This window comes from Saccoglossus kowalevskii, chromosome 10 (assembly GCF_978046115.1).
Source record: "Saccoglossus kowalevskii chromosome 10, keSacKowa6.1, whole genome shotgun sequence".
NCBI classification, from domain to species: Eukaryota; Metazoa; Hemichordata; class Enteropneusta; family Harrimaniidae; genus Saccoglossus; species Saccoglossus kowalevskii.
Genome location: NC_140650.1, coordinates 35,204,578 through 35,231,494, shown reverse-complemented (window position 1 = coordinate 35,231,494; position 26,917 = coordinate 35,204,578). Strand labels below are relative to the sequence as shown.

Sequence of the window (26,917 nt, the reverse complement as noted above, 5' to 3'; positions counted from 1 at the left end):
GCCACTATGCCCAATTTACCAACAGTTAAAGGCCAATATGCCATAGCTGTCAACAGTTAAATGCCAATATGCCATAGCTGTCAACAGTTAAAGGCCACTATGCCATAGTTATCAACAGTTAAAGGCCACTATGCCATAGCTGTCAATAGTTAAATGCCAATATGCCATAGCTGTCAACAGTTAAAGGACACTATGCCATAGCTGTCAACAGTTAAATGCCAATATGTTATAGCTGTCAACAGTTAAATGCCAATATGCCACAGTTGTCAACAGTTAAATGCCAATATGCCAGTTGTCAACAGTTAAATGCCAATATGCCATAGCTGTCAACAGTTAAAGGCCACTATGCCACAGTTGTCAACAGTTAAATGCCAATTATGTTATAGCTGTCAACAGTTAAATGCCAATATGTTAAAGCTGTCAACAGTTAAAGGCCACTATGCCACAGTTGTCAACAGTTAAATGCCAATATGCCGCAGTAGGCAACAGTTAAAGGCCACTATGCCACAGTTGTCAACAGTTAAAGGCCAATATGCCATAGCTGTCAACAGTTAAAGGCCACTATGCCACAGTTGTCAACAGTTAAATGCCAATATGTTATAGCTGTCAACAGTTAAATGCCAATATGTTAAAGCTGTCAACAGTTAAATGCCACTATGCCACAGTTGTCAACAGTTAAATGCCAATATGCCACAGTTGGCAACAGTTAAAGGCCACTATGCCATAGCTGTCAACAGTTAAATGCCAATATGCCACAGTTGTCAACAGTTAAATGCCAATATGTTATAGCTGTCAACAGTTAAATGCCAATATGTTAAAGCTGTCAACAGTTAAATGCCACTATGCCACAGTTGTCAACAGTTAAATGCCAATATGCCACAGTTATCAACAGTTAAATGCCAATATGTTATAGCTGTCAACAGTTAAATGCCAATATGTTAAAGCTGTCAACAGTTAAATGCCAATATGCCACAGTTGTCAACAGTTAAATGCCAATATGTTATAGCTGTCAACAGTTAAATGCCAATATGTTAAAGCTGTCAACAGTTAAATGCCACTATGCCACAGTTGTCAACAGTTAAATGCCAATATGCCACAGTTGGCAACAGTTAAAGGCCACTATGCCACAGTTGTCAACAGTTAAAGACCACTATGCCACAGTTGTCAACAGTTAAATGCCAATATGCCACAGCTGTCAACAGTTAAAGGCCACTATGCCACAGTTGTCAACAGTTAAAGGCCAATATGCCATAGTTGTCAACAGTTAAATGCCAATATGCCACAGCTGTCAACAGTTAAAGGCCACTATGCCACAGTTGTCAACAGTTAAAGGCCAATATGACATAGCTGTCAACAGTTAAATGCCAATATGCCACAGTTGTCAACAGTTAAATGCCACTATGCCATAGCTGTCAACAGTTAAATGCCACTATGCCATAGCTGTCAACAGTTAAATGCCAATATGTTATAGCTGTCAACAGTTAAATGCCAATATGTTAAAGCTGTCAACAGTTAAATGCCACTATGCCATAGCTGTCAACAGTTAAAGGCCAATATGCCATAGCTGTCAACAGTTAAAAGCCAATATGACATAGCTGTCAACAGTTAAAGGCCAATATGCCACAGTTGTCAACAGTAAAAGGACACTATGCCACAGTTGTCAACAGTTAAATGCCAATATGCCATAGTTGTCAACAGTTAAAGGACACTATGCCACAGTTGTCAACAGTTAAAGGCCACTATGCCACAGTTGTCAACAGTTAAAGGCCACTATGCCACAGTTGTCAACAGTTAAAGGCCAATATGCCATAGCTGTCAACAGTTAAAGGCCAATATGCCATAGCTATCAACAGTTAAAGGCCACTATGCCACAGCTGTCAACGGTTAAAGGCAAATATGCCACAATTATCATCAGTTAAAGGCCACTATGCCCAATTTACCAACAGTTAAAGGCCAATATGCCATAGCTGTCAACAGTTAAAGGCCAATATGCCATAGCTGTCAACAGTTAAATGCCAATATGCCACAGTTGTCAACAGTTAAATGCCAATATGCCACAGTTGTCAACAGTTAAAGGCCAATATGCCACAGTTGTCAACAGTTAAAGGCCAATATGCCACAGTTGTCAACAGTTAAATGCCAATATGCCACAGTTGTCAACAGTTAAAGGCCAATATGCCATAGCTGTCAACAGTTAAAGGCCACTATGCCACAGTTGTCAACAGTTAAAGGCCACTATGCCACAGTTGTCAACAGTTAAATGCCAATATGCCATAGCTGTCAACAGTTAAATGCCAATATGCCACAGTTGTCAACAATTAAATGCCAATATGCCACAGTTGTCAACAGTTAAAGGCCAATATGCCACAGTTGTCAACAGTTAAAGGCCAATATGCCACAGTTGGCAACAGTTAAATGCCAATATGCCATAGATGTCAACAGTTAAATGCCACTATGCCATAGTTGTCAACAGTTAAATGCCAATATGCTATAGCTGTCAACGGTTAAAGGCAAATATGCCACAGTTATCATCAGTTAAAGGCCACTATGCCCAATTTACCAACAGTTAAAGGCCAATATGCCATAGCTGTCAACAGTTAAATGCCAATATGCCATAGCTGTCAACAGTTAAAGGCCACTATGCCATAGTTATCAACAGTTAAAGGCCACTATGCCATAGCTGTCAACAGTTAAATGCCAATATGCCATAGCTGTCAACAGTTAAATGCCAATATGCCATAGCTGTCAACAGTTAAATGCCAATATGCCATAGCTGTCAACAGTTAAAGGCGATTATGCCAGTTGTCAACAGTTAAATGCCACTATGCCACAGTTGTCAACAGTTAAATGCCAATATGCCACAGTTGTCAACAGTTAAAGGCCACTATGCCATAGCTGTCAACAGTTAAATGCCAATATGCCATAGCTGTCAACAGTTAAATGCCAATATGCCATAGCTGTCAACAGTTAAAGGCCAATATGACATAGCTGTCAACAGTTAAATGCCACTATGCCACAGTTGTCAACAGTTAAAGGCCAATATGCCATAGCTGTCAACAGTTAAAGGCCAATATGCCATAGCTGTCAACAGTTAAAGGCCACAGTTGTCAACAGTTAAAGGCCATGATGCTACAGCTGTCAACGGTTAAAGGCAAATATGCCACAGTTATCATCAGTTAAATGCCACTATGCCACAGTTGTCAACAGTTAAAGGCCAATATGCCACAGTTGTCAACAGTTAAATGCCACTATGCCACAGTTGTCAACAGTTAAAGGCCAATATGCCATAGCTATCAACAGTTAAAGGCCAATATGCCATAGCTGTCAACAGTTAAATGCCACTATGCCACAGTTGTCAACAGTTAAATGCCAATATGCCATAGCTGTCAACAGTTAAATGCCAATATGCCATAGCTGTCAACAGTTAAAGGCCAATATGCCATAGCTGTCAACAGTTCAAGGCCAATATGCCACAGTTGTCAACAGTTAAAGGCCAATATGCCAGTTGGCAACAGTTAAATGCCAATATGCCATAGCTGTCAACAGTTAAATGCCAATATGCCACAATTGTGAACAGTTAAATGCCAATATGCTATAGCTGTCAACGGTTAAAGGCAAATATGCCACAGTTATCATCAGTTAAAGGCCACTATGCCCAATTTACCAACAGTTAAAGGCCAATATGCCATAGCTGTCAACAGTTAAATGCCAATATGCCATAGCTGTCAACAGTTAAAGGCCACTATGCCATAGTTATCAACAGTTAAAGGCCACTATGCCATAGCTGTCAATAGTTAAATGCCAATATGCCATAGCTGTCAACAGTTAAAGGACACTATGCCATAGCTGTCAACAGTTAAATGCCAATATGTTATAGCTGTCAACAGTTAAATGCCAATATGCCACAGTTGTCAACAGTTAAATGCCAATATGCCAGTTGTCAACAGTTAAATGCCAATATGCCATAGCTGTCAACAGTTAAAGGCCACTATGCCACAGTTGTCAACAGTTAAATGCCAATTATGTTATAGCTGTCAACAGTTAAATGCCAATATGTTAAAGCTGTCAACAGTTAAAGGCCACTATGCCACAGTTGTCAACAGTTAAATGCCAATATGCCGCAGTAGGCAACAGTTAAAGGCCACTATGCCACAGTTGTCAACAGTTAAAGGCCAATATGCCATAGCTGTCAACAGTTAAAGGCCACTATGCCACAGTTGTCAACAGTTAAATGCCAATATGTTATAGCTGTCAACAGTTAAATGCCAATATGTTAAAGCTGTCAACAGTTAAATGCCACTATGCCACAGTTGTCAACAGTTAAATGCCAATATGCCACAGTTGGCAACAGTTAAAGGCCACTATGCCATAGCTGTCAACAGTTAAATGCCAATATGCCACAGTTGTCAACAGTTAAATGCCAATATGTTATAGCTGTCAACAGTTAAATGCCAATATGTTAAAGCTGTCAACAGTTAAATGCCACTATGCCACAGTTGTCAACAGTTAAATGCCAATATGCCACAGTTATCAACAGTTAAATGCCAATATGTTATAGCTGTCAACAGTTAAATGCCAATATGTTAAAGCTGTCAACAGTTAAATGCCAATATGCCACAGTTGTCAACAGTTAAATGCCAATATGTTATAGCTGTCAACAGTTAAATGCCAATATGTTAAAGCTGTCAACAGTTAAATGCCACTATGCCACAGTTGTCAACAGTTAAATGCCAATATGCCACAGTTGGCAACAGTTAAAGGCCACTATGCCACAGTTGTCAACAGTTAAAGACCACTATGCCACAGTTGTCAACAGTTAAATGCCAATATGCCACAGCTGTCAACAGTTAAAGGCCACTATGCCACAGTTGTCAACAGTTAAAGGCCAATATGCCATAGTTGTCAACAGTTAAATGCCAATATGCCACAGCTGTCAACAGTTAAAGGCCACTATGCCACAGTTGTCAACAGTTAAAGGCCAATATGACATAGCTGTCAACAGTTAAATGCCAATATGCCACAGTTGTCAACAGTTAAATGCCACTATGCCATAGCTGTCAACAGTTAAATGCCACTATGCCATAGCTGTCAACAGTTAAATGCCAATATGTTATAGCTGTCAACAGTTAAATGCCAATATGTTAAAGCTGTCAACAGTTAAATGCCACTATGCCATAGCTGTCAACAGTTAAAGGCCAATATGCCATAGCTGTCAACAGTTAAAAGCCAATATGACATAGCTGTCAACAGTTAAAGGCCAATATGCCACAGTTGTCAACAGTAAAAGGACACTATGCCACAGTTGTCAACAGTTAAATGCCAATATGCCATAGTTGTCAACAGTTAAAGGACACTATGCCACAGTTGTCAACAGTTAAATGCCACTATGCCATAGCTGTCAACAGTTAAAGGCCAATATGCCATAGCTGTCAACAGTTAAAGGCCAATATGACATAGCTGTCAACAGTTAAAGGCCAATATGCCACAGTTATCATCAGTGTTGGGAATTTGATGGATGGGTTATATTGTAAGTATATTGTTATACACTGGTAGTACCTGTAGACTTACATGAATTAAATGTAAGGAACAAGAGAACAAGTTGAACCAAACATTATTTTTTTCAAAACAGTCTGTAACATCAACGTCTCTATAACCATACTGACACACATTTCCATTCCCAGATCAATTTATTTTATAAGAAATGATGACACGACACAACCCTTGTCATGATAGGGTGTATCTGTCATCTTGTGATATGCAATCCCTCAAAATGTATTAAGTACATTTTAACAGCTCATGGAAATCTTTTTGTTATGCAAAGAATACCTGGAATATGTTTTTTTTCATAAAAGCTTAATTATTTATTCTCATTGATACTTTTATATATGACGACTCACATAAACAAACACTGGATGCCACTGAATTCCTGAGCATAATGGATGACTTTTAGTGCTCAACTACATGTACAAACCTGGATACTGTGGTACAAATGTATCCCAGCAATAAACTACAAAGATAATTATTATTATCTCTCTTTCTGATCAAATGGCTCAAGATTGGATTGCTATGACTCAGAACTCAAACAGATTTTGTTTTTTTCATCCATTCTTTCAGGCTATTCCCTAACCATTTCCTTATGTCGACTACCCAGGTCCTTACACATCACCCCTCTGCTTTATTTTCCTGCTCTGGATGATGGTATTCTTCAGGCTGTTGTGTCAGCTGGTGTGGCTGAAGTAGTCCATTTTTTTTGTTTATCTGCATTATCATCTGCATTTACTTGGTCCTTAGTTGTTGCAGAACCCAATCATTGGTCTTGTGCCCCGTCCATGACATGTTACAATCACCAATATGTCCACAGCTAATTATTATATAGTTACATGTATACAGTATTAAACAATTAATTAGCAGCATTCCAAGAATCAATTAATTTGAGCAAATAAAAATTGTTAATTAAATTAATATGCAAAAGGTAATTAATATGAAGATTATAACGTTCAATATAAAACATTAAATTTTATTTACACTAGATATACAAGGTTCAACAGAATAAAAGTTAGACCTAACTGCTTGTCTATTTATTGTATGAAATAATAATCAATGAATTACTCGGGTGCGGCTTTATAGTACAATTACAATAGATCATACTGTAGAATTTGTTACACGGAATTCATTTTGGGCAAAATATTCAATTTGACGTGTGGCATGGAAAATATTTTAACATTTGTGTTTTTAAGATTTATATATCAACTGCTAGTGCTAATTTAGTTATTCAGGAACATAAATGTTATATACCCTGAGTGGAAATAAAGAAAACTACAGTTATGAATTTGATAAGTAATTTTGTTCAATTTAGTTTGAACTTAATTTTCCCAATACTTTCAAAGACTGTGAAATCGAAAAGAAAGCTGCAATGCAAACAAAGTATGGGTTCATAGACAATGTTTGATCCCATAATACCTGAATATCAGAAGATGTGCTTAAAATCATGAAACCAGTAAAAAGGATGGCCATGAATGTCACCATATGACAGTACGAATCAAGTAGTCCCCTGTAATGGCCATGAATATGGTAGTACAGATCAATGGATGTAGATGAACAAAAACACGGTGAAATATACCATATGTTAACAGTGGTTTCCTACACATATGCCTGGAAGTATAAATATTATCTAATATCAAGTAGAGTTTCTCATAACACTATGAACAAATATATACAGGTCAGTGGCAGCTAGGGTATGGATTACCTTTTTGATGAAACCTGCAGGAATTTCTTTCCTCTTTACTTAATTGAAAAGATACCAGCAGTATTCCTGTCAAAACTTGCCACTGTTTTAAATTAAAGATCACACTGGTAATGAACTCTGAAGCTAACAATACCATATGGTACATTATTCATCTCAATTTTTCTTTCAAAATGTATATTTCTTATAGCTTCTATTATATCACATGACATTTTAATAGTTTATTAAAAATCAGTGAATTACACATAATAGATAGCCTATACATTGCTGCACTAGTACACACTCATATATCAAAGTCATCTTTTTTACCATTCACATAAAAATAAACATCCAATTTTTCAAAATCTGAAGGATATGGAAAATGTTGTTCATTTGATTAAAATTAACAAGAAAATTATGAAAAAAATAAGCGAAATGTTGCATAATTTTGGCTGGAAATAATATGGTATTCAAAGAATTAACAAAATCTACATGTATGATGTCATACTGAATGTCCAATAAATGGAATATAACACTCGTCTACATAATTATAAGTTTTATAACTGTTGAATAAGTTGCATATCCTGGACCAGAATCATTTGAATTAATCGGAATAGTTGCAGTAATTAATTAAAATGAACAAGAAAATTATGAGGAAAAAAAATATGCGAAATGTTGCAAAATTTTGGCCAGAAATAATATGGTATTCAAAGGTTTAACACAAGAAATTAACAATATCTACATGTATGATGTCATACTGAATGCCCAAATATGGAATATAACTGCTCGTCTACATAATATAAGCATAAGTTTTATAACTGTTGAATAAGTTGCATATCCTGGACCAGAATCACTTGAATCAATTTGAATAGTTGCAGTAAGCTGATAATTCAAGGTTCATAATATTGAAAAAATTAAGGAATTAATCTTTCTTGTTTGTATAGTTATTAATCACAATTGACTATCGGCTTCGTGTGTATATATATCTCTCGAGTTTTCAAATAAATCAGTTAGTCTGCAGTTATCTTTGTGTTGGTCATATCTAAAAACCTAAACCAGGACGTCAACAGGTAAATTTGTATTCAACATTTATGCCTTAGAGACCCTCAAATTTAATGTATCAGAGCAATCAGACATTATTGGAAGATCATCCTCATCAAACAAAATGGCAGTCTATCAAGCTCCTTACGTGCTACAGTTGTCAATTTACTCCTAGCTTGATGGAATCTAAACGACATATAAGCAAGTATAACACATTGTATGTTTGCACTACATGATGACTGTATGCATTAAGTTAAAGAGAGTGACTATGATTGAATACGTAATTAAGCAGATTTCAAAGATCATTTTAAAAAATTATACACATGTAATACAACATTCTGTCCATCCAACTGTCAGCATATTTCATTAATCAAACCATGAATATTAAAAGGCATGGAAGTTCCGCCAAATCTTGTTTTGATATGGAACCCATAATCTTTATTGCATGATCGTATCCTTATTTGGATATTGACTCAGAAAAAGAAAATTACAATAAAGATGAAAAACTGAGAAAGTAACAAAATGGAAGCACTAAAATTGAAAAGAATAATAATAATAAAAACAAGCAGCCTGTCGGCTGAGATAGCTCTGCTGTTAGCAATGCACATTTCAGTTAAAGAACAGAAGATATCATTGTTTTCAACAAGAAGTCAAAAACATCACTTTTCACCAAAAATGACAAAAATAATCATCAAAATTAGATAATTGAAAATATCACCATGAAATTAACAAGAGAGAGGTCCACATGTAGTACCTATATATGTAATATCAAAGCAATCGGACTTGCAGTTTTCAACAAGAAGTCGAAAATATCACTTTTTACCAAAAATTACAATAATATTCACTAAAATTAGAGAATTGAAGATATTACAAATTGAACAAATCTGAGAGGTCCACGTGTAGTACCTATACATGTAATATCAAAGCAATTGGACTTGCGGTTTTTAACAAGAAGTTGAAAATATCATTTTTACCAAAAATTACAAAAATATTCACCAAAATTAGAGAATTGAAGATATCAACATGAAATGAACGAATCTAAAAGAGGTCTACCCAAGGTATATATACACTAAGTATCAAAACATTCAGCCTAGTAGTTTTCAAGAAGAAGTCGAAAAAGTAAAACATTGACACAGACGACAACGAAGCTAAAAAGAAATAGTTTAGTTGTTTAGAAGCAGCTGGTAGTTTTTTGAAATGATTTTCCTTGGCACTGAAACAATTATTCTGATGTAGCTTGCTAGTTTTGCTATTTTTTGGCTGTTATTGCTTGTTAGCATTGTAATCAATTTATTAGTATTTGAGTTGTTGCAATGTATTAAATTTATTTCCTTCAACATTTCAGTTCTCTCATTTTCATACAGCTTGCATTCAAGTAAGAAATGCATTTCGTCTTCAATCTCATTTTGGTCGCAAGCAGTGCACTTTCTACCACTGCATAGAATTTTTTCGTATCGTCCTTTCTCTATTTCTAAATTATGGGTGCTAATTCTCAATTTTGTTAATGCTGCTCTATGTTTTGCATTAGTTACTGTTGTTAGATAATATTCGTACTGGCAATTTTTTTTTAGCAGCCTATATGTACGCAGCTTATTCTTTTGATTTTGGTTTTTATTATTATCATCATACATTTGTTCTTGACTCTTGTTTTCCAATACTGTTTTGAGTTTAATGCAAATTGTGCTGATTAGATTGCTGTTATAATTTAGATCATTATTTTCCCATGATTTATCCATTTCCAGATAGTGCAAAATATTTTTGATACCAGATACCCAATTAAGTATACCTTTACTATCCATCTCTATGCCAAGTCTGTATGCTTCATGGACTAGCGCGTTTTCATTGTTTGTTTTTATTTTTAGCCAATATTTTATCATTTGTTTTATATTAGTCAGTAAAATAGGGTGTCTACCTAATTTTAAAATACATGCTAAATTACTGGCTTTACAGTTTACCTGTAAAATGTATTTGCAAAATTTGTTAAGAAATTTTCCATAGGTAGTCCACTATCAAAAATATCTTTTATTTGTACCTAGTACGCAGTAGCTCGTCCAAATTTACATTGTTTACACAAAATTCAAACACATGCTGCATGACGACCGCCACCCTTTAATGTAGGTATCTATAACCTCAGTGTTGTCACACTGGTGAAAATAAATAGCCAATTCAATGCTTTAATTTCATTTACTTGATTCAATGCAGGCTGAGAGAGCTCTCCTAAACTTTAATATGGCAAATAGTGTAGAATATTTGTTAATGAGAAATGCTGAAGGATCTAGCAAGTTTAATCAAATTACTGAGATTTCATTTAGACGTCATTTCACAAGTAATCTTATTTTGTAAAAATAGTCTCATGAATGTCGGCATTCAGCAGCACTGTGCCAACATTTATTTTATATCTACACCAAATTGAATGAGAATATCGACAAATGGTATTATGGTAAATAAGTGGTGAAGAATTATTGACTAAACCAGAAGGAGAAGTGCATGGACATATCAAATAATAAGGATGCCAAATATTATCTACATATAATGGTTAAATTGCATAGGGTGTGGGTATATGCATTACAATAAGTTGTTAGGAAATCTTACAGCCAGGCAATAAAACACAAAATAGCTCATGAACTTGAAAACAAAAATGTTTGATACATGTATATTCCTTATTTCCTTCATTACTACAGCACGCACTAATGTGGAAAGATGTGCTTCTAATAGAGCAAATATGGTATTTTTATTTTAAATACGAATGTAATACATGTTTGTACCTTTTCATTAAAGAAGCTGAAAACCAAGATGACCTGAGGCTTACCTGAGAACACCCATTAAATATTTTTTTAATTTCCAACATCAATATACCTAATTGCATTGAAAAACTTAGGCTTCACTGTAATTTGTCACCACAAAGCTTATAATTGCACGCAAAGAAACCACAGGTATATTGGAAACAGGATATGATCATGGAGGGTTTGAACTTCAGTATTCTGAAGCCATATAATTTCAAGGCCAAAGCTTCTGATGTGTCTTAGAATAAATATTATTAATTGTTAAAAATAAAATATCATACTGTAAAGGCAGTCATGGCTCATTGTGAAATAATGACCTCTGAACACAGTGATCAGTTCAAAGTAGTTTTATCAAATATGTGTTATATTACATTATGACCTGTCACTCCTGTCAGATAAAGGATTTTTTTGGAATTTGCATACAAATACAACCTGAGTGGGTTTTGAGTATACAAAATACAATCTTACATAAGTCTTCAAATTGAATTGACAACAAGATGGCAAATACATTATAAACGACAACAAAATAATGGCTCTTACTACTGGGATATCTCCACTAATATTTCAGAATCACATTTTAACACATCACTCAGCAACACTGTTTTTTCCCCCATTCATTTTGTCTATCTGGTGAGGCTTTCAGATTTATGTATTAATGCACATAAATTGATATACAAATCACAGAAATGATACTAGATCACCTGACATGTGGGTACATGAGAACACACTAGTTTTTGCATACATACATGTATTCATGCATATGATTTGACTGGTTGCTGAGGACCTTTGTAGCCAAAGAAAAAAATAATGGCATTGTTTACTAAAATGTATTAATCCTGGTCAATAAAACAATATTGTCAAAGATCCTTATTCAAGCTTGTTTTGTTTTTTGGCAAATATCCATAACCTGATTGGCAAAGGCAAACAAATTACATCATAGTGTTGCGCTATATCATTTATCACAAATACAAGATCTTACTAAAAAGGGGATTGATGTAACCATAGATACATGTTCAGTGGGAGAAGCAAATCAAATGCAGACAACGTATGTGTATAGACGATAAAGATCTGATGAACTCAAACTGCATTATGTTACATAGCTGAAGCTTTTCAGTGAATCCTAAGGTAGTTTACTGACCTTGCAAACATATATCAATGCTATGTATGTCGGTCAATAAATATTCTGTTCTAATTTAACATCTTCATGAATAATTAATCACATTATATGATATTTCATTTGTGAACTAAAAAAAATGTTTTTGTAAAATTCAAACTTGAAATTGCTATGAATAAATGAGTTGCAGGATACAATACAGCATGACAGTAGATAGCCTCAAAGCATAGAATGGAAGATGACTTTGATTAATGCTTTTAAACTCATATTAAGAATGGCAAAATAAAAGCATATTTAGTTTAATATGCAGCACACAGACTTTTATAGGAACATTTCAGTGTAATTAACATCTTTATGACATTTCTCAGCTACTAATAATTGACCCTTTTATTACAAACTGCAAGATGGGAATAATACAAAAGGCTCAACAATATGTGAAATTGTTTGCATATATGAAATTTGACATCCCACTATTTTGTTTTATGTCCATTGGCATATGCTAAGACCATCCTGATTGGAAGTATATTTTATTGGTACTTCTATATGCACTACTGTATTCAACTATATCTAAGCTTTCAGATGATATATAGGTTGTTTAAGTAACATGCTTAAAGCAGAGGAGTCATCACCTGTGTATGCGTCAGATGGCCATAGCGTGTCATTGTTTACAAGACTTGAAGCAAGGGTCTGCCCATGAGCCTTTGCGTTTTTAGTGTGTGTTATTGTTGCTTGGGACTCATTTCCCGTGCTTGCGTAACAACCTCTAAAGAAAGTCTGATCAATTATAGTCTTTCATCTATAATACTGACAATACTGTAGTTAGTCTATTAGTTGTGCCTATATACATGTATATACAATAATATATATATATATGGTAACATGTAAGGAACTTAAGAGAAAAAAATATTCCATGTTGGCAGTGGCTGTGTGACTGTCATCCTATAATTACGACAATTACATAAAGTCAAACACAAGCACTTTTCTGGAAGTAACATCCATTAGTGAATCCCAGCCAGTGGTTTAAGCACAGTGTTCTATTTCTGAAATTGTCAATTCAAAAATGTTGATACAATAGTTAACAGATTGTTAAATCCAGTAGACATAAAATGTGTAATGAAAGAAGTGAAATGCAGGTGAAGAGAGCTTAAAAATTTATGCTCATAGGAGAATTAAATTACAGTTAAAATTGAAACCATTCTCAAATGCAAACACAGTAATTGCTATAGAGATGATAAAAAGTGTTGGAAAACACAGAGAATTCTTCAATTTCCTGACAACAAACAGTGTATAATTGTGTGTGTGTTTTCTAATCTTCAGGCTGTACTAAAGAAATGATCAAAGTTCCTGTTACATATTATGAAGACCTCTATGCACCCTTCACTACATTCTGCATGCAGCACAAAAGTGAAATTTTCCAAATGGAAAGTCTGCCACTATAATACATGAATCCAGAAGAACACCCCTCAAATGCATCTTCCTCCATGCAATAATTACCCTTGAGGTAGACCCATGCATGCATGCTCAATGCAAATCTACATTATACAAAACAATTTTAATTGATTATTAATTTGAACTTTTCAGTAATTTCCACAGTGGATATAATTACAATGATGATATTAATATCATTGTAAATGTGACATAAATATACATATACATGTATAAACAATTTATTGTTTTTGTATTATATATATTATATATTTTGTTATATTCAATTTAAATAAGTTTGCAGTTTGACTAATATTCACAAATAATTTTGGTAAACCTATGAGCTATAGCTACAAAGTGTTACAGAGTTCTGACTATAGTTGATAATATTAGAGGACAAAATATATACATACCTATAGATTACTAACTGATGTACGTGTGATCAGTCAGCTACCCACAATTTATGCTAAAGTTTTATTTACATAGACCTGTATATTACCTGCATACGTCAATCACATTGAGGAGTGTGACGTATATAGATAATAACCTTTGAACCAAGAGTACATAACACTGAACTACAAAGGATTGCACTGTGGAATATGTGAATATACACAACTAAATAAAAATGTTTAGGTTGTTAGAAATTATTATTTTGCAAATTTTGATCAAGTTATGAGTATGTACATTGTACAATGGGAATGTGTCATGAATTAAAACTATGAATTATGGAATTTATTAAAATGACTACAAACAAGATTTAGCTGTGACAGATCAATGTATAATTGGAACAGGTGAATATAAATCTGACCAAATAAATTAGGCCAAAGTTGCCAATATACAGAAAATTGCTGATCAGCCAAGAATTTTAATTTAAATAATATGTCTTAATTGTGAGGGACAGGTACATGTACATCATAAATTGGGACAGGTACTTTTATTCTTCAATTGTCCAATTGACAGGCAACTTTAATTTTTAATTTCAACCCTTGATACCTGTTAATTTTCATTGTAATATAAGAGTGCCTATGCACATATATGCATGAATGTCCGATAATATGTATTTACGAGATGTGAATGCAATCACCCAAGACACAAACTGCCATCTGATGCCATTTTTGTGAACTTCAATGAATCATTTTACATTTAATTACCCCTGGTAGGTGAAGATCTTCAAGGATTGCCAGTGAATATGGGTTTGTTTGCTTGAGAAATGCATTTATTCTTGGAAGAGACATGATAACTCTCAAACAAAAAGTTTGGGTTATAGGAATACATGTGCATCTCAATGACTGTGTGTAAATATATTTGTAAAATTGTAATTCAATGAAAGTTGAAAGGTGTTTATCAAATAAAGACATACACAAATACAATACCCTAAAACCCAATGTATGTCACTTGCCATATGCCTACCTGTAATCCTAATAACAGGGCTGTTGAACAGTATGTTCTTTTTATTATTTTGCAACTGAATAAAACAGGGTCTGGAGCAGTGATGCAAGAGCGAGTATTTACTATGATGTAGCACTGTCTTCAGGTGACCATGTAGAGCACATGACACATCAGCAAGGGCTAAGCAATCATGAGAAAATATATTAGGCCCATGATGCTGTAGCAGTACAATGTAACAGTGACACCATGTGACCAGCTATAGTTTATGTAATAATTAAGATCAGTGCAGCAATGTGTTTTTGTGAAAATATATTACAATTTTATCATAGGCTATATTAAACTTCAGACTACTAGAGACAGACTAGCAATGCAGCCTTTTCTTTGGTCAGATGCGTGCCACATTTGTTTTGAGGCTTAACTTTTTAATCCAGTAAACAACCGATCTAACAAATGCGACTATAACAAAATAACATAATGTCCTTCATTATTTTATCAAATAACACGAGGTAGTGCCAACGGTACACAGGGAGTAGTAATAGTTGGGTGGTAGTTCATTTTATTTATTTTTTGGTTAAACAATCTCCACAAATGAAACAAAACAAACGCAAGTTATTTCTGTGTTTATTCTCCATGTTTATGTAACTATCAACCAAATAAGAATAGAGATAGCTAAAATTATGCTCCAATAAAATATCAGCTTCCTTCAGAATATTTAATGACTTCATGATCAATCGCTTAGTTGCATGAGTTTTCAAATGCATTGTCCACACAAACTACAAAGCGTCCACACAAAAAAACACTGTCAATGCCAACACCGCCATTTGACCTTCATAGATAATTTTCTGGAAAAATTCAAAATAATGAGAAATACTACAAGTTGCTCATTATATATTCATAAATGTCATAGACGAAAGTAAGAGATGCTGATACTCACCCCAAAATTGGTCAATTTGATAGAAACAACGACGATCAAAAGGTCAAATCACACTGATTTCGTTTCCGATTAGATCAAAATATATGCACCTGTGCATTTGGTACAAAAACACACAAAGCAGGTAAATTTGTGTGTGTTTGAGAATCTCCGGGTTAACGTGTGTCAATAAACTACTAGCAAGGTCTGCTAAGGCACGTATCCTACAGGCGTAATCCCAATTAATTCACACCTACGAAAACAGGCGTTGCTAGTCTGTCCATAATAGTCTGAGATTAAAGGTAATGGAACCCCCAGGTTTACTTGAAACAGACTCCTCTCATTTCTTCATAATTTGTATTCCATGTGCATAACTCATACTTAATATTCAAAAGCAGACCTCAAAAATAAAGGATGATGGCAATCAATAGAGGATTTCCCATGACAATGTTTTACAATTTTTAGAGAAATCTTCGAATGTACAAAATTTGAACAAAATCTATCTACAAATGTCTGAAATACAGTTCCAAAAAGTGTGATGTTTGCATGATGAAGGTACATTTGTAATTATGTTTTTACCTATCTTGAGTAGAATTTGAAATAAATGAATGTCCATCGACATAGTTATGACATGATATATATATTATGTACATGTAAAGTTTGAATGCATCAGAGCATGCACAGATCCGGAACAGTAATTGTAAAAACAAAATGGCCATCAGTTGGCTATTTTGACTGATGACAGCAGAGCTAAATAGTAATATGGTTATAATGCCATGTAAAGCTGACACTAAAACTCTTGGTTTCTAGGCTTGATACAACAGTATGCCACTACCATGTAATAGTATAGTATAGTATATTTTATTTGGCACGAAATAATGCATTGAATTACATTATCAATGGTCAATAAACATACAACAACAAGTAACAAACATCAATAACAAATAAAACAATAAGTAAGCAAAGAAATATAAAATATTAGTAGTACATGTAATAAGAAACAAAAGTAAAGTTTAGATATTGTTAGACATTATAATTTGATGGACAAATTTTCCGAGACTGTTAACAATGAAACTATCATTTGAGGTAAATAATTTTTTAAGTAAGTTATCCTTGGATAATTCTTGAATTTTTTCATCATAAACCAAAACCATATTTAAAAATTCTAAACGACTATTCTTAATTTCAATATTTTCACAGTCCATGAATGCATGAGTTTCACTGCCAACAGCCCCTAGATCACATAGTGTACAAATTCTTTCTTCTGGAAGTATTCCTTGATATCTCAACTTTTCAATTGGAAGTGAATGAGCTGAAATTCTAAATCTAGTTAAGCTGGTTCGATGTTTATGATATTATCTACCAGACAGTACGTCATACAATAATACAGTCAAATGCCATGCAAAGCTTATACTAAAGCTTTCAGTTGCTAGGCTTGATAAAACATTATGCCACAACCCTATAATGATATTATCTACCAGACATATGAGTAATACAGTCACATTGCCATGTAATGCTTAATTAAGCTTGCCATCATAATAACCTTATAATCTCACCTGCCAGACTGCATAATATACGATACACATAAATATATGCCATGACAGTCATATGCTACATAAATGGCATAACCATTACAATCAATATGCTATTTCACCCTATTGCAAATTTAATTATTGAGTGAGAAAATACATCACTCACAATGTATCTAACAAACCTACATGCACAGAGCAGCATTTTGAACAAATGTACATATGTGATCTTATTTTAATTCAGGGTGGCCTGTTAAGCTTGAGGCTTATCTCTCCTTATAACCTCATCAGAAAAGGTTCCTTGTATATGTCATGCTAATCTGCTGTTTTCACAACAAGTTTATAAATATTACATAGCAGCCACATATCAGTCAGTCTGACCTGGAGTTATTTTAACACTCAATACTTTATGGAAGGGTGTATTTTGCACATTGCATTACTGAAAGAAAATAGAACTTCTGACTGAATTAATCAAATTTCACACATTAGTATATTGCATCAGAATCTACAGAACAAGCATTCATGCTGCTGTACACAGTCTGATATTTTGTGATAACTTTTATTCAGATAGGGTAAACTAATAGTGCACAGTGTGTAGTTTTCTTGCTGTTCATAAGATAAATATCAATTTCTCTTTTTAACTTCTGAGTCAAAGTTGGGATATCTTGGCACCATAACACATGTATGTATAGTACAGTATATTACATGAGAAAGTGTTTCATTTGATTTATTTAGAATCCTACTCATATTCACCTGTCCATTGTCTCACAACTACTACAAAACTATTTAATTCTACTAGCATTTACTTTCACTGTTTTGCTTCACAAACTTTGTAGGAAACAAATTAACTCTATTGGTATTTTGCAAGTTCACACAGATTTAATTTAATAGATTTTACTTATCGACAAAAAAAGATTAAAAAAAATTAAAAACCAGTAAAAAATAATGTGTTTACAGTATGCCATGGCAGATTCTGTTCAGGTCTCATGCCACTAATTAACCAATGGCTGCTCGTAGCCCTCAATTTAAATGCCCAGCAAGAACCAATGAAATTTTTTAAATATTATTTTTCTCAGGTGCTCCCTGTTTGAGGGCGTAATCACCTGGGTCAGAGGTGAGACCAACATGTGGTCTTTTGTTTACTACTTAGCGGCTGTGTACCTGTGGGTTTATTCTGTGTGTTAATGGATGTTCTAATCTTGGTGTTTTTCCAGTGATTTCTCTTGGTGCAATCCAAATACAGTAGGTGTGTCTTGTTTACCTGAGATTTGCAAGAGTTTGAGCTGGCCAACATGTTAGTTTTTTTCATATGGTTGATTACTGGCATGTTGATTTCCCATTTTTGAGCCATATTTTCAACTTTCTTCGTCATTTTCATATAGCAATCTCGTCATATGTTAACATTGTCGTCTATGGAAATTCAATTAGTGGTATGAGCCCTGAAGTAACAGTTTGCCTAGGACCACCTGAGGTTGTTGTTTTAACCATAATTATGGCTCTATTCACTGGAATTTAGTCATTTTTGGCAGATCTCATCTTACATAACCAAAGTTTACTTTGACCTAATTATTATAATTTTTGACCTCTCCTGACCTTGCATAGATCTGATAATTATGAGGTTGTGTGTTCAAGCACACATTTCATGAGATCAGCTCCATTGATTTGGCAGGTATAGTGCAAAGTAACTGGGAATCTTTTTTATTTTTATTTTACCACTTTTCTTGCTTTGTATTCAACTATTTAGACACAATGGAGTAATTTTTTATCCAGAAATGTTATATTTTGCTATGCGTTTCACCCATTTCTGTCAATCTCTTATATCTTGGTTGAAGATTTTGAAAATTTGTAATTCGGTATATTTTTTGCCCTAATCTTATTAATTGGCTGTGGTTGGGCTGTGGTCTGTAAATATAAATGTTTTTATTAAACTGGTCCAAAAATTTTATTCATTCATCAATGAATTATTCATGTCACCACTAATTTCAATGGCTCTAGGAATTCTGAGAAAAATGCTTAACCCCATTTTATGGGTTTTTTGTCTTATTTTCACATTATGGCAGACAAACTTAACAATTTGTAGTGCGGTCATTTCTAATGTTCCGTATTCAAAGTTTAATGAGGTCAAAATCCCAAATATTTAAATAAATTCTCAAAATTGTGTTGTGTATCTTGTCACTGACAAGAGATTTGCATACTGTCAGTATATTAGCCAAGTATTACAACTCTTTCAATTTCACAATTATTGCTCTTTTCTCAGAATTTTTGTGAATAGTTAGCTAATTAATCCCATCTTGAGTTTATTATTGAACAGTGCATGTATCCCCCCCCCCCCAATTAATCAGAAATCCTGTTGATTTGAATTTAATTTGTATTTTATATTTAGATCCTTTTCTTGTTTGTATATTTTTATTTTTATTTCTTTTTAAATCATAAAATTGTTTCGTTGAACTACTTTTTTTCACATAAGATTTGATTAAGTATTTTATGTTGAGCAAACTCTATGTGTGGCCATGGTAAATCAAACCACTGTTGTGTTTTGGTATATCCAAGGTTGCCCGTCACAGGTCTCCGGCCTAAATGCAGATACCGTGGAATTGTTTTTTTGTTTTTAATTAATTGGAGAAATAATGAGCTGATGAATTGAGACTTTTGATTCAGTAGAATTTTTTTTTTTTTTAAATTATAGTGATAAACTACTTTTAATTGTCATTATTCTATGTATTATTTCTAGAAATTAATTAAAATTACTAATCATGCCAAACGTTGGTCTGTACTTGTTTGTGGTGAATGAGAACATTATATTTTACAGTACTGCATCTAATAATCAGGCTTATATTCATTGCCTACCATCTATTTTGGTGTTATGCTGAGTGTGTATGTTGCCACTTTCTACAACTAATTGTCTGGGTATAGGGCGCCACCAAGTGGTAGATTTTGATAAATAACTCCCAGGGTTTAAATTTTGGGGATTTTTTTTGCATGGAAAATTACTCGTCTAATGATATTCCATCATATATAAGATCAACAAGAACTTTATTAAACCTTCTTATTTCTCTGAAGGTCTCATGCCACTAATTAACCAATGGCTGCTCGTAGCCCTCAATTTAAATGCCCAGCAAGAACCAATGAAATTTTTTAAATATTATTTTTCTCAGGTGCTCCCTGTTTGAGGGCGTAATCACCTGGGTCAGAGGTGATGTTAACTTGATGTACGATAAACTCCCAGCATGCATTGGGGTAAACATCCGGTTGACCTTTCATGTAGTGAACTGCGCATGTGCAGTACTTTGAGTCACATGCTCCGTGTGTTTTCTGGAGCTGTGCAGTCTGTATTTCTGTGAACGGGATTCTAATAAAGATGAAACCGTTTACCGATATTGCTGAGTTCGTACTTTATTAAATGGTAGCAGAGCACGGTTGACAAGATGTCACAGAGTACGAGCTACAAAAATCCTCCGAAGCTAGGAGTGGAGACCGTGTATGAAACATGGAAAAACGAAATTGCCGTGTGGCGTTTGGTAACCGACTTAGACAAGAAGAAACAAGCATTGGCCGTTACACTGTCTTTGTCGGATCAAGCAAGAGTGAAGGCGCTCGAAATAGATGTGACTGAACTGAATTCGGATACAGGTATGGATGTTCTGATTCAAGCATTGGATTCATTGTTCAAAAAAGAAACTGTCGACTTGGCGTATGAGACGTATTCTAATTTTGACTCGTACCGGAAGTTGCCCGACCAGACGATGGCGGACTTCATCATAGAATATGAACGTCGATATAATCAGTCGACGAAATACGGTATGACTCTTCCTGATGCGGTTTTGGCTTTTAAATTGTTGGACAGTGCCGATTTATCCAAAAAGGAAAGGCAGCTTGCTTTGACCGCAGCATCGGACTTGAAATTTGCGACGATGAAGTCAGCTTTGAAGCGTATTTTTGCTGAAAGTCACGTGACCAATGGCGGCAATTCGAGCGAAGATGTGTCTGGAATAACCGTTAGAAATGAGTCGGCTTTCATAACACAGAGATTTAATTCTGATACTAGACGAATGGTTCGTCCAACTCAACGTTATGGAAATCCTGGAAATGCTAATGCTCCTAAAGGTACGAATCCCTTGGACAAATTTGGTAGACGTACAAAATGTGTGATATGCCAGTCAGTTTTTCACTGGGCCAAGGACTGTCAACATAGATCCGATCCATCTGTTGTAAATATGTCATCACATGATTCTGAGCCCGAAGTATGTAATTTGACATTATTAACCAAAGAAGAGAAATCCATTAATGAAATTTTCATGACTGAATCTTTCGGATGTGCAGTTATAGATACTGCTTGTACTCGGACAGTATGTGGTAAACGATGGTTTGACAACTATATGAATGGTTTAGATGATAAGCAAAAATTGATGGTTAATACAGCTCCAAGCAACAAAATGTTCAAGTTTGGAGATGGTGCTCAAATTAGGTCTACAATCAATGCAATACTGCCAGTCAAGATAGGTGAAACGTCATGCAGAATTGACACAGAGGTAGTGGAAACAGATATCCCTCTACTGCTTAGTAAGACTTCACTGAAGCGGGCAGGTACAGTACTTGATTTAGCAAATGATGAAGCTGAAATGTTCAGGCACCCAGTAAAGCTACATTTCACATCTAGTGGGCACTACTGTGTAGATTTACAGAGTCGAAATATTACATGTGAACAGAAAAGTAATCCTGAAGAGGAAATTCTTATTATTGATGAGAACACAAGTAAAGTAGATCATGAGAAGATATTAACTAAACTACATAGTCAGTTTGGACATGCTTCAGCTGATCGTCTTAAGAAGCTGTTAGAAAGTGCAGGTACACATGACACAGAAGTTTTTCGGACATTAACAAAAGTCGTTGACAACTGTACAATATGTCAGAAATACAAGAAACCTGTACCCAAGCCAGTGGTGGGCTTTCCGCTTGCCACAGATTTTAACGATACCATCGCGGTTGATCTTCACGAGTTGGACAAAAACTTGTGGTATTTGCATATCATGGATGAATTCACTCGGTTTAGTGCCGGAGCCATAATGACGAGCAAGCAGTCTTCTGTATTTGTTGATAAGTTTATACAGAAATGGATCAGTATCCATGGGTCACCCAAAAAACTCTATAGTGATAATGGTGGTGAATTTAATAGTGCTGAAGTTCAGGATATGTGTGAGAACTTTAATATTGAACAGAGAACCACTGCAGCATATTCTCCATGGAGTAATGGATGCCTTGAAAGACACAATCAGACACTAACTGAGATTGTAAGAAAAGTCAAAGCAGAGAAAAAGTGTAGCTGGGAGACAGCTCTGAACTGGGCCTTATTCGCTAAGAACAGCCTTACTAACATCCATGGATATAGTTCTTATCAACTTCTCTATGGAAAAAATCCTAACATGCCATCAGTTCTGGTAGACAAACCACCAGCTTTAGAAGGTACTACCATGAGTAATATAGTTGGTAGTCACATTGCTTCAATGTATGCTGCTAGGCGATCGTTTACTGAGTCAGAATGCTCAGAGAGAATAAGAAGAGCTTTAAGAAAGCAAATTCGTCCATTGATGGAGACTTGTCAACTGGGAGACAAAGTATACTACAAGCGCCCTGATAGCCCTGAATGGAAGGGTCCTGCTACTGTCATAGGACAGGATGGTACTGTAGTTTTTGCACGACATGGTGGTATGTTGGTCAGAGTGCATCAATGTAGACTCAGAAAAACAAGCCAACCAGAGACTGTTACAAGAGAAAGTATCAGTAACCATGACAGATCTCAGCAGTCAGAAAGTGTTAGTGAAGAACCTACGGAAATTCAGCATGATACATCTATAGAATTAGAGACTGAAAACAGAGAGACAGCAGAGATTCAACAAGATACGTCTGGAGACCAAGAAAATGATAACGGAGAGACTGGGTTAGGTATTAGAAATTTGGCAGATATTTCAAAAATTAAACCAGGAAACACAGTTAAGTATACTAATAGACAAACTGGTGATACACTTACAGCCAAAATTATTAGTAGAGCTGGCAAAGTACATGGAAAAAACAGAAACTGGTATAATTTGGAATATAACGAGCCTGATGAGTTAGGTGGCATAAGCCAGTCAGTAGATCTAAGTAGAGTTGATAATCTTGAGATTCTAGAAACTCCTCCGGTTGATGTAAACATTTCTGATGAAAGTGTCATGCTGTTAGAGGACATTTCAATGACTGAGGCAAAATTGACAGAGCTAGACAGTTGGAAACAAAACAAAGTGTACAAAGAGGTACCAGATGAAGGACAGAAATGTATATCTACGAGATGGGTATGCACCTTAAAAGCTACGGGTGATAGTATAAAACCCAAGGCAAGATTAGTAGCTAGGGGGTTTGAGGAGATAAATAATGACCAAATTCAGAAAGATTCACCCACATGTAGCAAAGAGTCAATGAGACTTATTTTGGCTATCATGGCTCAGAATAGATGGAAACCTCGATCCATGGACATTAAAACTGCTTTCTTACAGGGTAAAGAAATAGAAAGGGATGTTTTCATACGTCCACCTAGGGAGGCAGATTGTCCAAACAAATTATGGCATCTGCAAAAGTGTGTATATGGGTTGGGGGATGCTTCTCTCCACTGGTATTATCAAGTGAAAGCTGTTATGATTGAGACTGGAGCGCAGATGTCCAAAGTAGACCCTGCTGTATTTTATTGGGTAGATGATAGTGGGAACTTAATTGGTGTATTAGCTTGTCATGTAGATGATTTTATGTGGGCTGGTGACTCTAAGTTTGAGGAATCAGTGATTAGTCAAATTCGTTTACGTTTCTGTATTGGAAAGGAAGATAGTAATGCTTTTAAATATGTCGGGATTGGGTTGGTGAGCAAAAAGGGCCAGATTTATCTTGAACAAAGTGATTATGCCAACAACCTGATTCCTATTCCGATAGCCAGAGCCAGAGCGTTAGAAACAGAATCACCACTGACTGAAAATGAGAAGGACTTACTGAGATCTAAAGTAGGACAGATACTGTGGATAGCACGTCAAAGTCGCCCAGATGTACTGTTCGATGCATGTAACTTGGCCACCAGCATAAAAAATGGTCAGGTTAGAGATTTGTTATGTGCTAACAAGGTAATTAGAAAACTTAAATCGGATAGTGTACCCCTTAAGTTTCAGCATTTGGGTGATGGTGAATTGTCCTTAGTAGTCTTCAGTGATGCCTCACTGGGTAATCTTCCTGATGGCGGTAGTCAAGGAGGATATTTGATTTTTCTCATGGGGGAAACTGGAAAATTCTCACCGATCTGTTGGAATTCAAAGAAGATTCGCCGGGTAGTGCGTAGCACTTTAGCTGGGGAAACACTTGCCATGGCCGATGGCATCGATTCTGCAATGTTCATTTCGACTTTGTATTTGGAACTGACAGGTAGTGATAGTAGATATACCAAGTTGCCACTTATTTGTGTAACTGATTGTAAGTCTTTGTATGAAGCTGTTAAATCCACTAAACTAGTCAGTGAAAAACGACTACGTATAGAGGTTAGTGGTATTAGGGAACTGATTGAAAGCAATCAGATTAAAGAGTTCATATGGTCTGAAAGTAAAAATCAACTTGCAGACTGCCTCACTAAGAGAGGTGCTTCTCCGCTGGTGTTATTGAAGGTACTTCAAGAGGGGATTTTGGACATTTACTAAATTCTGTGATTTTGATCTTGTCAGATATTTGTCACTGTGAATTTATGTTCTAAACCTTTTGCTATACTACTGTTTAGTTTGTAAACTTGCTTCTTTAACAAAAAAAAATATAGAGGAGATTGTTAACTTGATGTACGATAAACTCCCAGCATGCATTGGGGTAAACATCCGGTTGACCTTTCATGTAGTGAACTGCGCATGTGCAGTACTTTGAGTCACATGCTCCGTGTGTTTTCTGGAGCTGTGCAGTCTGTATTTCTGTGAACGGGATTCTAATAAAGATGAAACCGTTTACCGATATTGCTGAGTTCGTACTTTATTAAATGTGAGACCAACATGTGGTCTTTTGTTTACTACTTAGCGGCTGTGTACCTGTGGGTTTATTCTGTGTGTTAATGGATGTTCTAATCTTGGTGTTTTTCCAGTGATTTCTCTTGGTGCAATCCAAATACAGTAGGTGTGTCTTGTTTACCTGAGATTTGCAAGAGTTTGAGCTGGCCAACATGTTAGTTTTTTTCATATGGTTGATTACTGGCATGTTGATTTCCCATTTTTGAGCCATATTTTCAACTTTCTTCGTCATTTTCATATAGCAATCTCGTCATATGTTAACATTGTCGTCTATGGAAATTCAATTAGTGGTATGAGCCCTTCATGGATTGTGTATTAAAGTGCGCCCTCTTTGGCAATTTGACTTCTGCCATTTTGTTTTACACTTAGGACAAGTCTGATTGGGCATCAGATCTATATATTTTAACATATTTTAACATAGTATACCTAGTTCAAGGGGAAAGTATATTTACAATGGATTTGCAAAATTGTGCGATTCAGATTAATTAAATATGGTAGTAACTGAAATATTAATCAATATGTAGCACGCAATGCCCGTTTATTGTTACACTAAAAATATAACTGACGTAGCCATAGAACGTCAAAGCACATATATTGGAAAATTGAGGTATTAGTTCACACACGTTTTGAGGGAGATTCAAGATGGTGCTTCGCAAGGTTCATATTTTGCTGCTGATCAAAATGGTTTGAAACACTATTCAAAGTAAAACTATTTTCAGTCCGTTGACAGAAAAGAATGGATGGATCATTAAACAACATTCTAAAGATGTTGCTTTGCAAAATTTGTGAAACTACAAAAAAATGGCAGCACCCATTGATTGGAAGTGCACCGTTTTCTAATTCTTAGGGTATGTAGATTTCTTCCATACTCTTTTATACATGTTATCTATAGAGCTCACTTTCGAGACTTTCGCTGGCTCGCTATTAGTTCAAACAGAAAATCGTTTTCTAGCTGCCTACAAGTAGGTATTCAAACAATGTTAGAATGTATCACACGAACATCCCATCTTACATGTATATACTCATTTTGTGCAGCAAATTCCATTAAGTATTGCTACAGTTAGTCTCTAATTCTGATTCAGGTGTGCACTAAACACAGCTATATCCTAGTAAGTAATATTTGATGTTTGCTTTGATTAGTCCCAACAAAATAGGCATCCTATAAATTCTGAAGGGAACATGTACAAAAGCTATACAAGAAACAAATTAAGATTCTGGAGTGCATGGCAGATCAATATTAATTATGTGAATTGATTGAAGGCGTGATAAGGTCATCGCTCTGACGCAGTACAGCTTTGTTGGGTCATAGTTTGAAGGTTGAATATGAATTAACATCCACTGATGTACCTACTGATATATATTATGTTATTTTTCTCATAAGAAGCTTTGGACATACATGTTATTTACACAACATAAATTTGTTGAAGCACTCATGGGAATCAAAAACCCA

The 26,917-nt window shown here is 35.1% G+C and overlaps 2 protein-coding genes across 2 annotated transcripts in view; one reads left to right on the top strand and one right to left on the bottom strand.

The window, feature by feature from the left end:
- LOC100370762 (rho-related BTB domain-containing protein 1-like) overlaps positions 1–26,917 on the bottom strand; it is a 100,783-nt gene that overhangs the window by 44,546 nt on the left and 29,320 nt on the right. The window lies entirely within an intron of this gene.
- LOC146738033 (uncharacterized) lies at positions 20,839–25,116 on the top strand. Its single transcript, XM_085504684.1, has one exon. It carries the CDS (start codon positions 20,839–20,841, stop codon positions 25,114–25,116), a length of 4,278 nt encoding a protein of 1,425 aa, XP_085360810.1.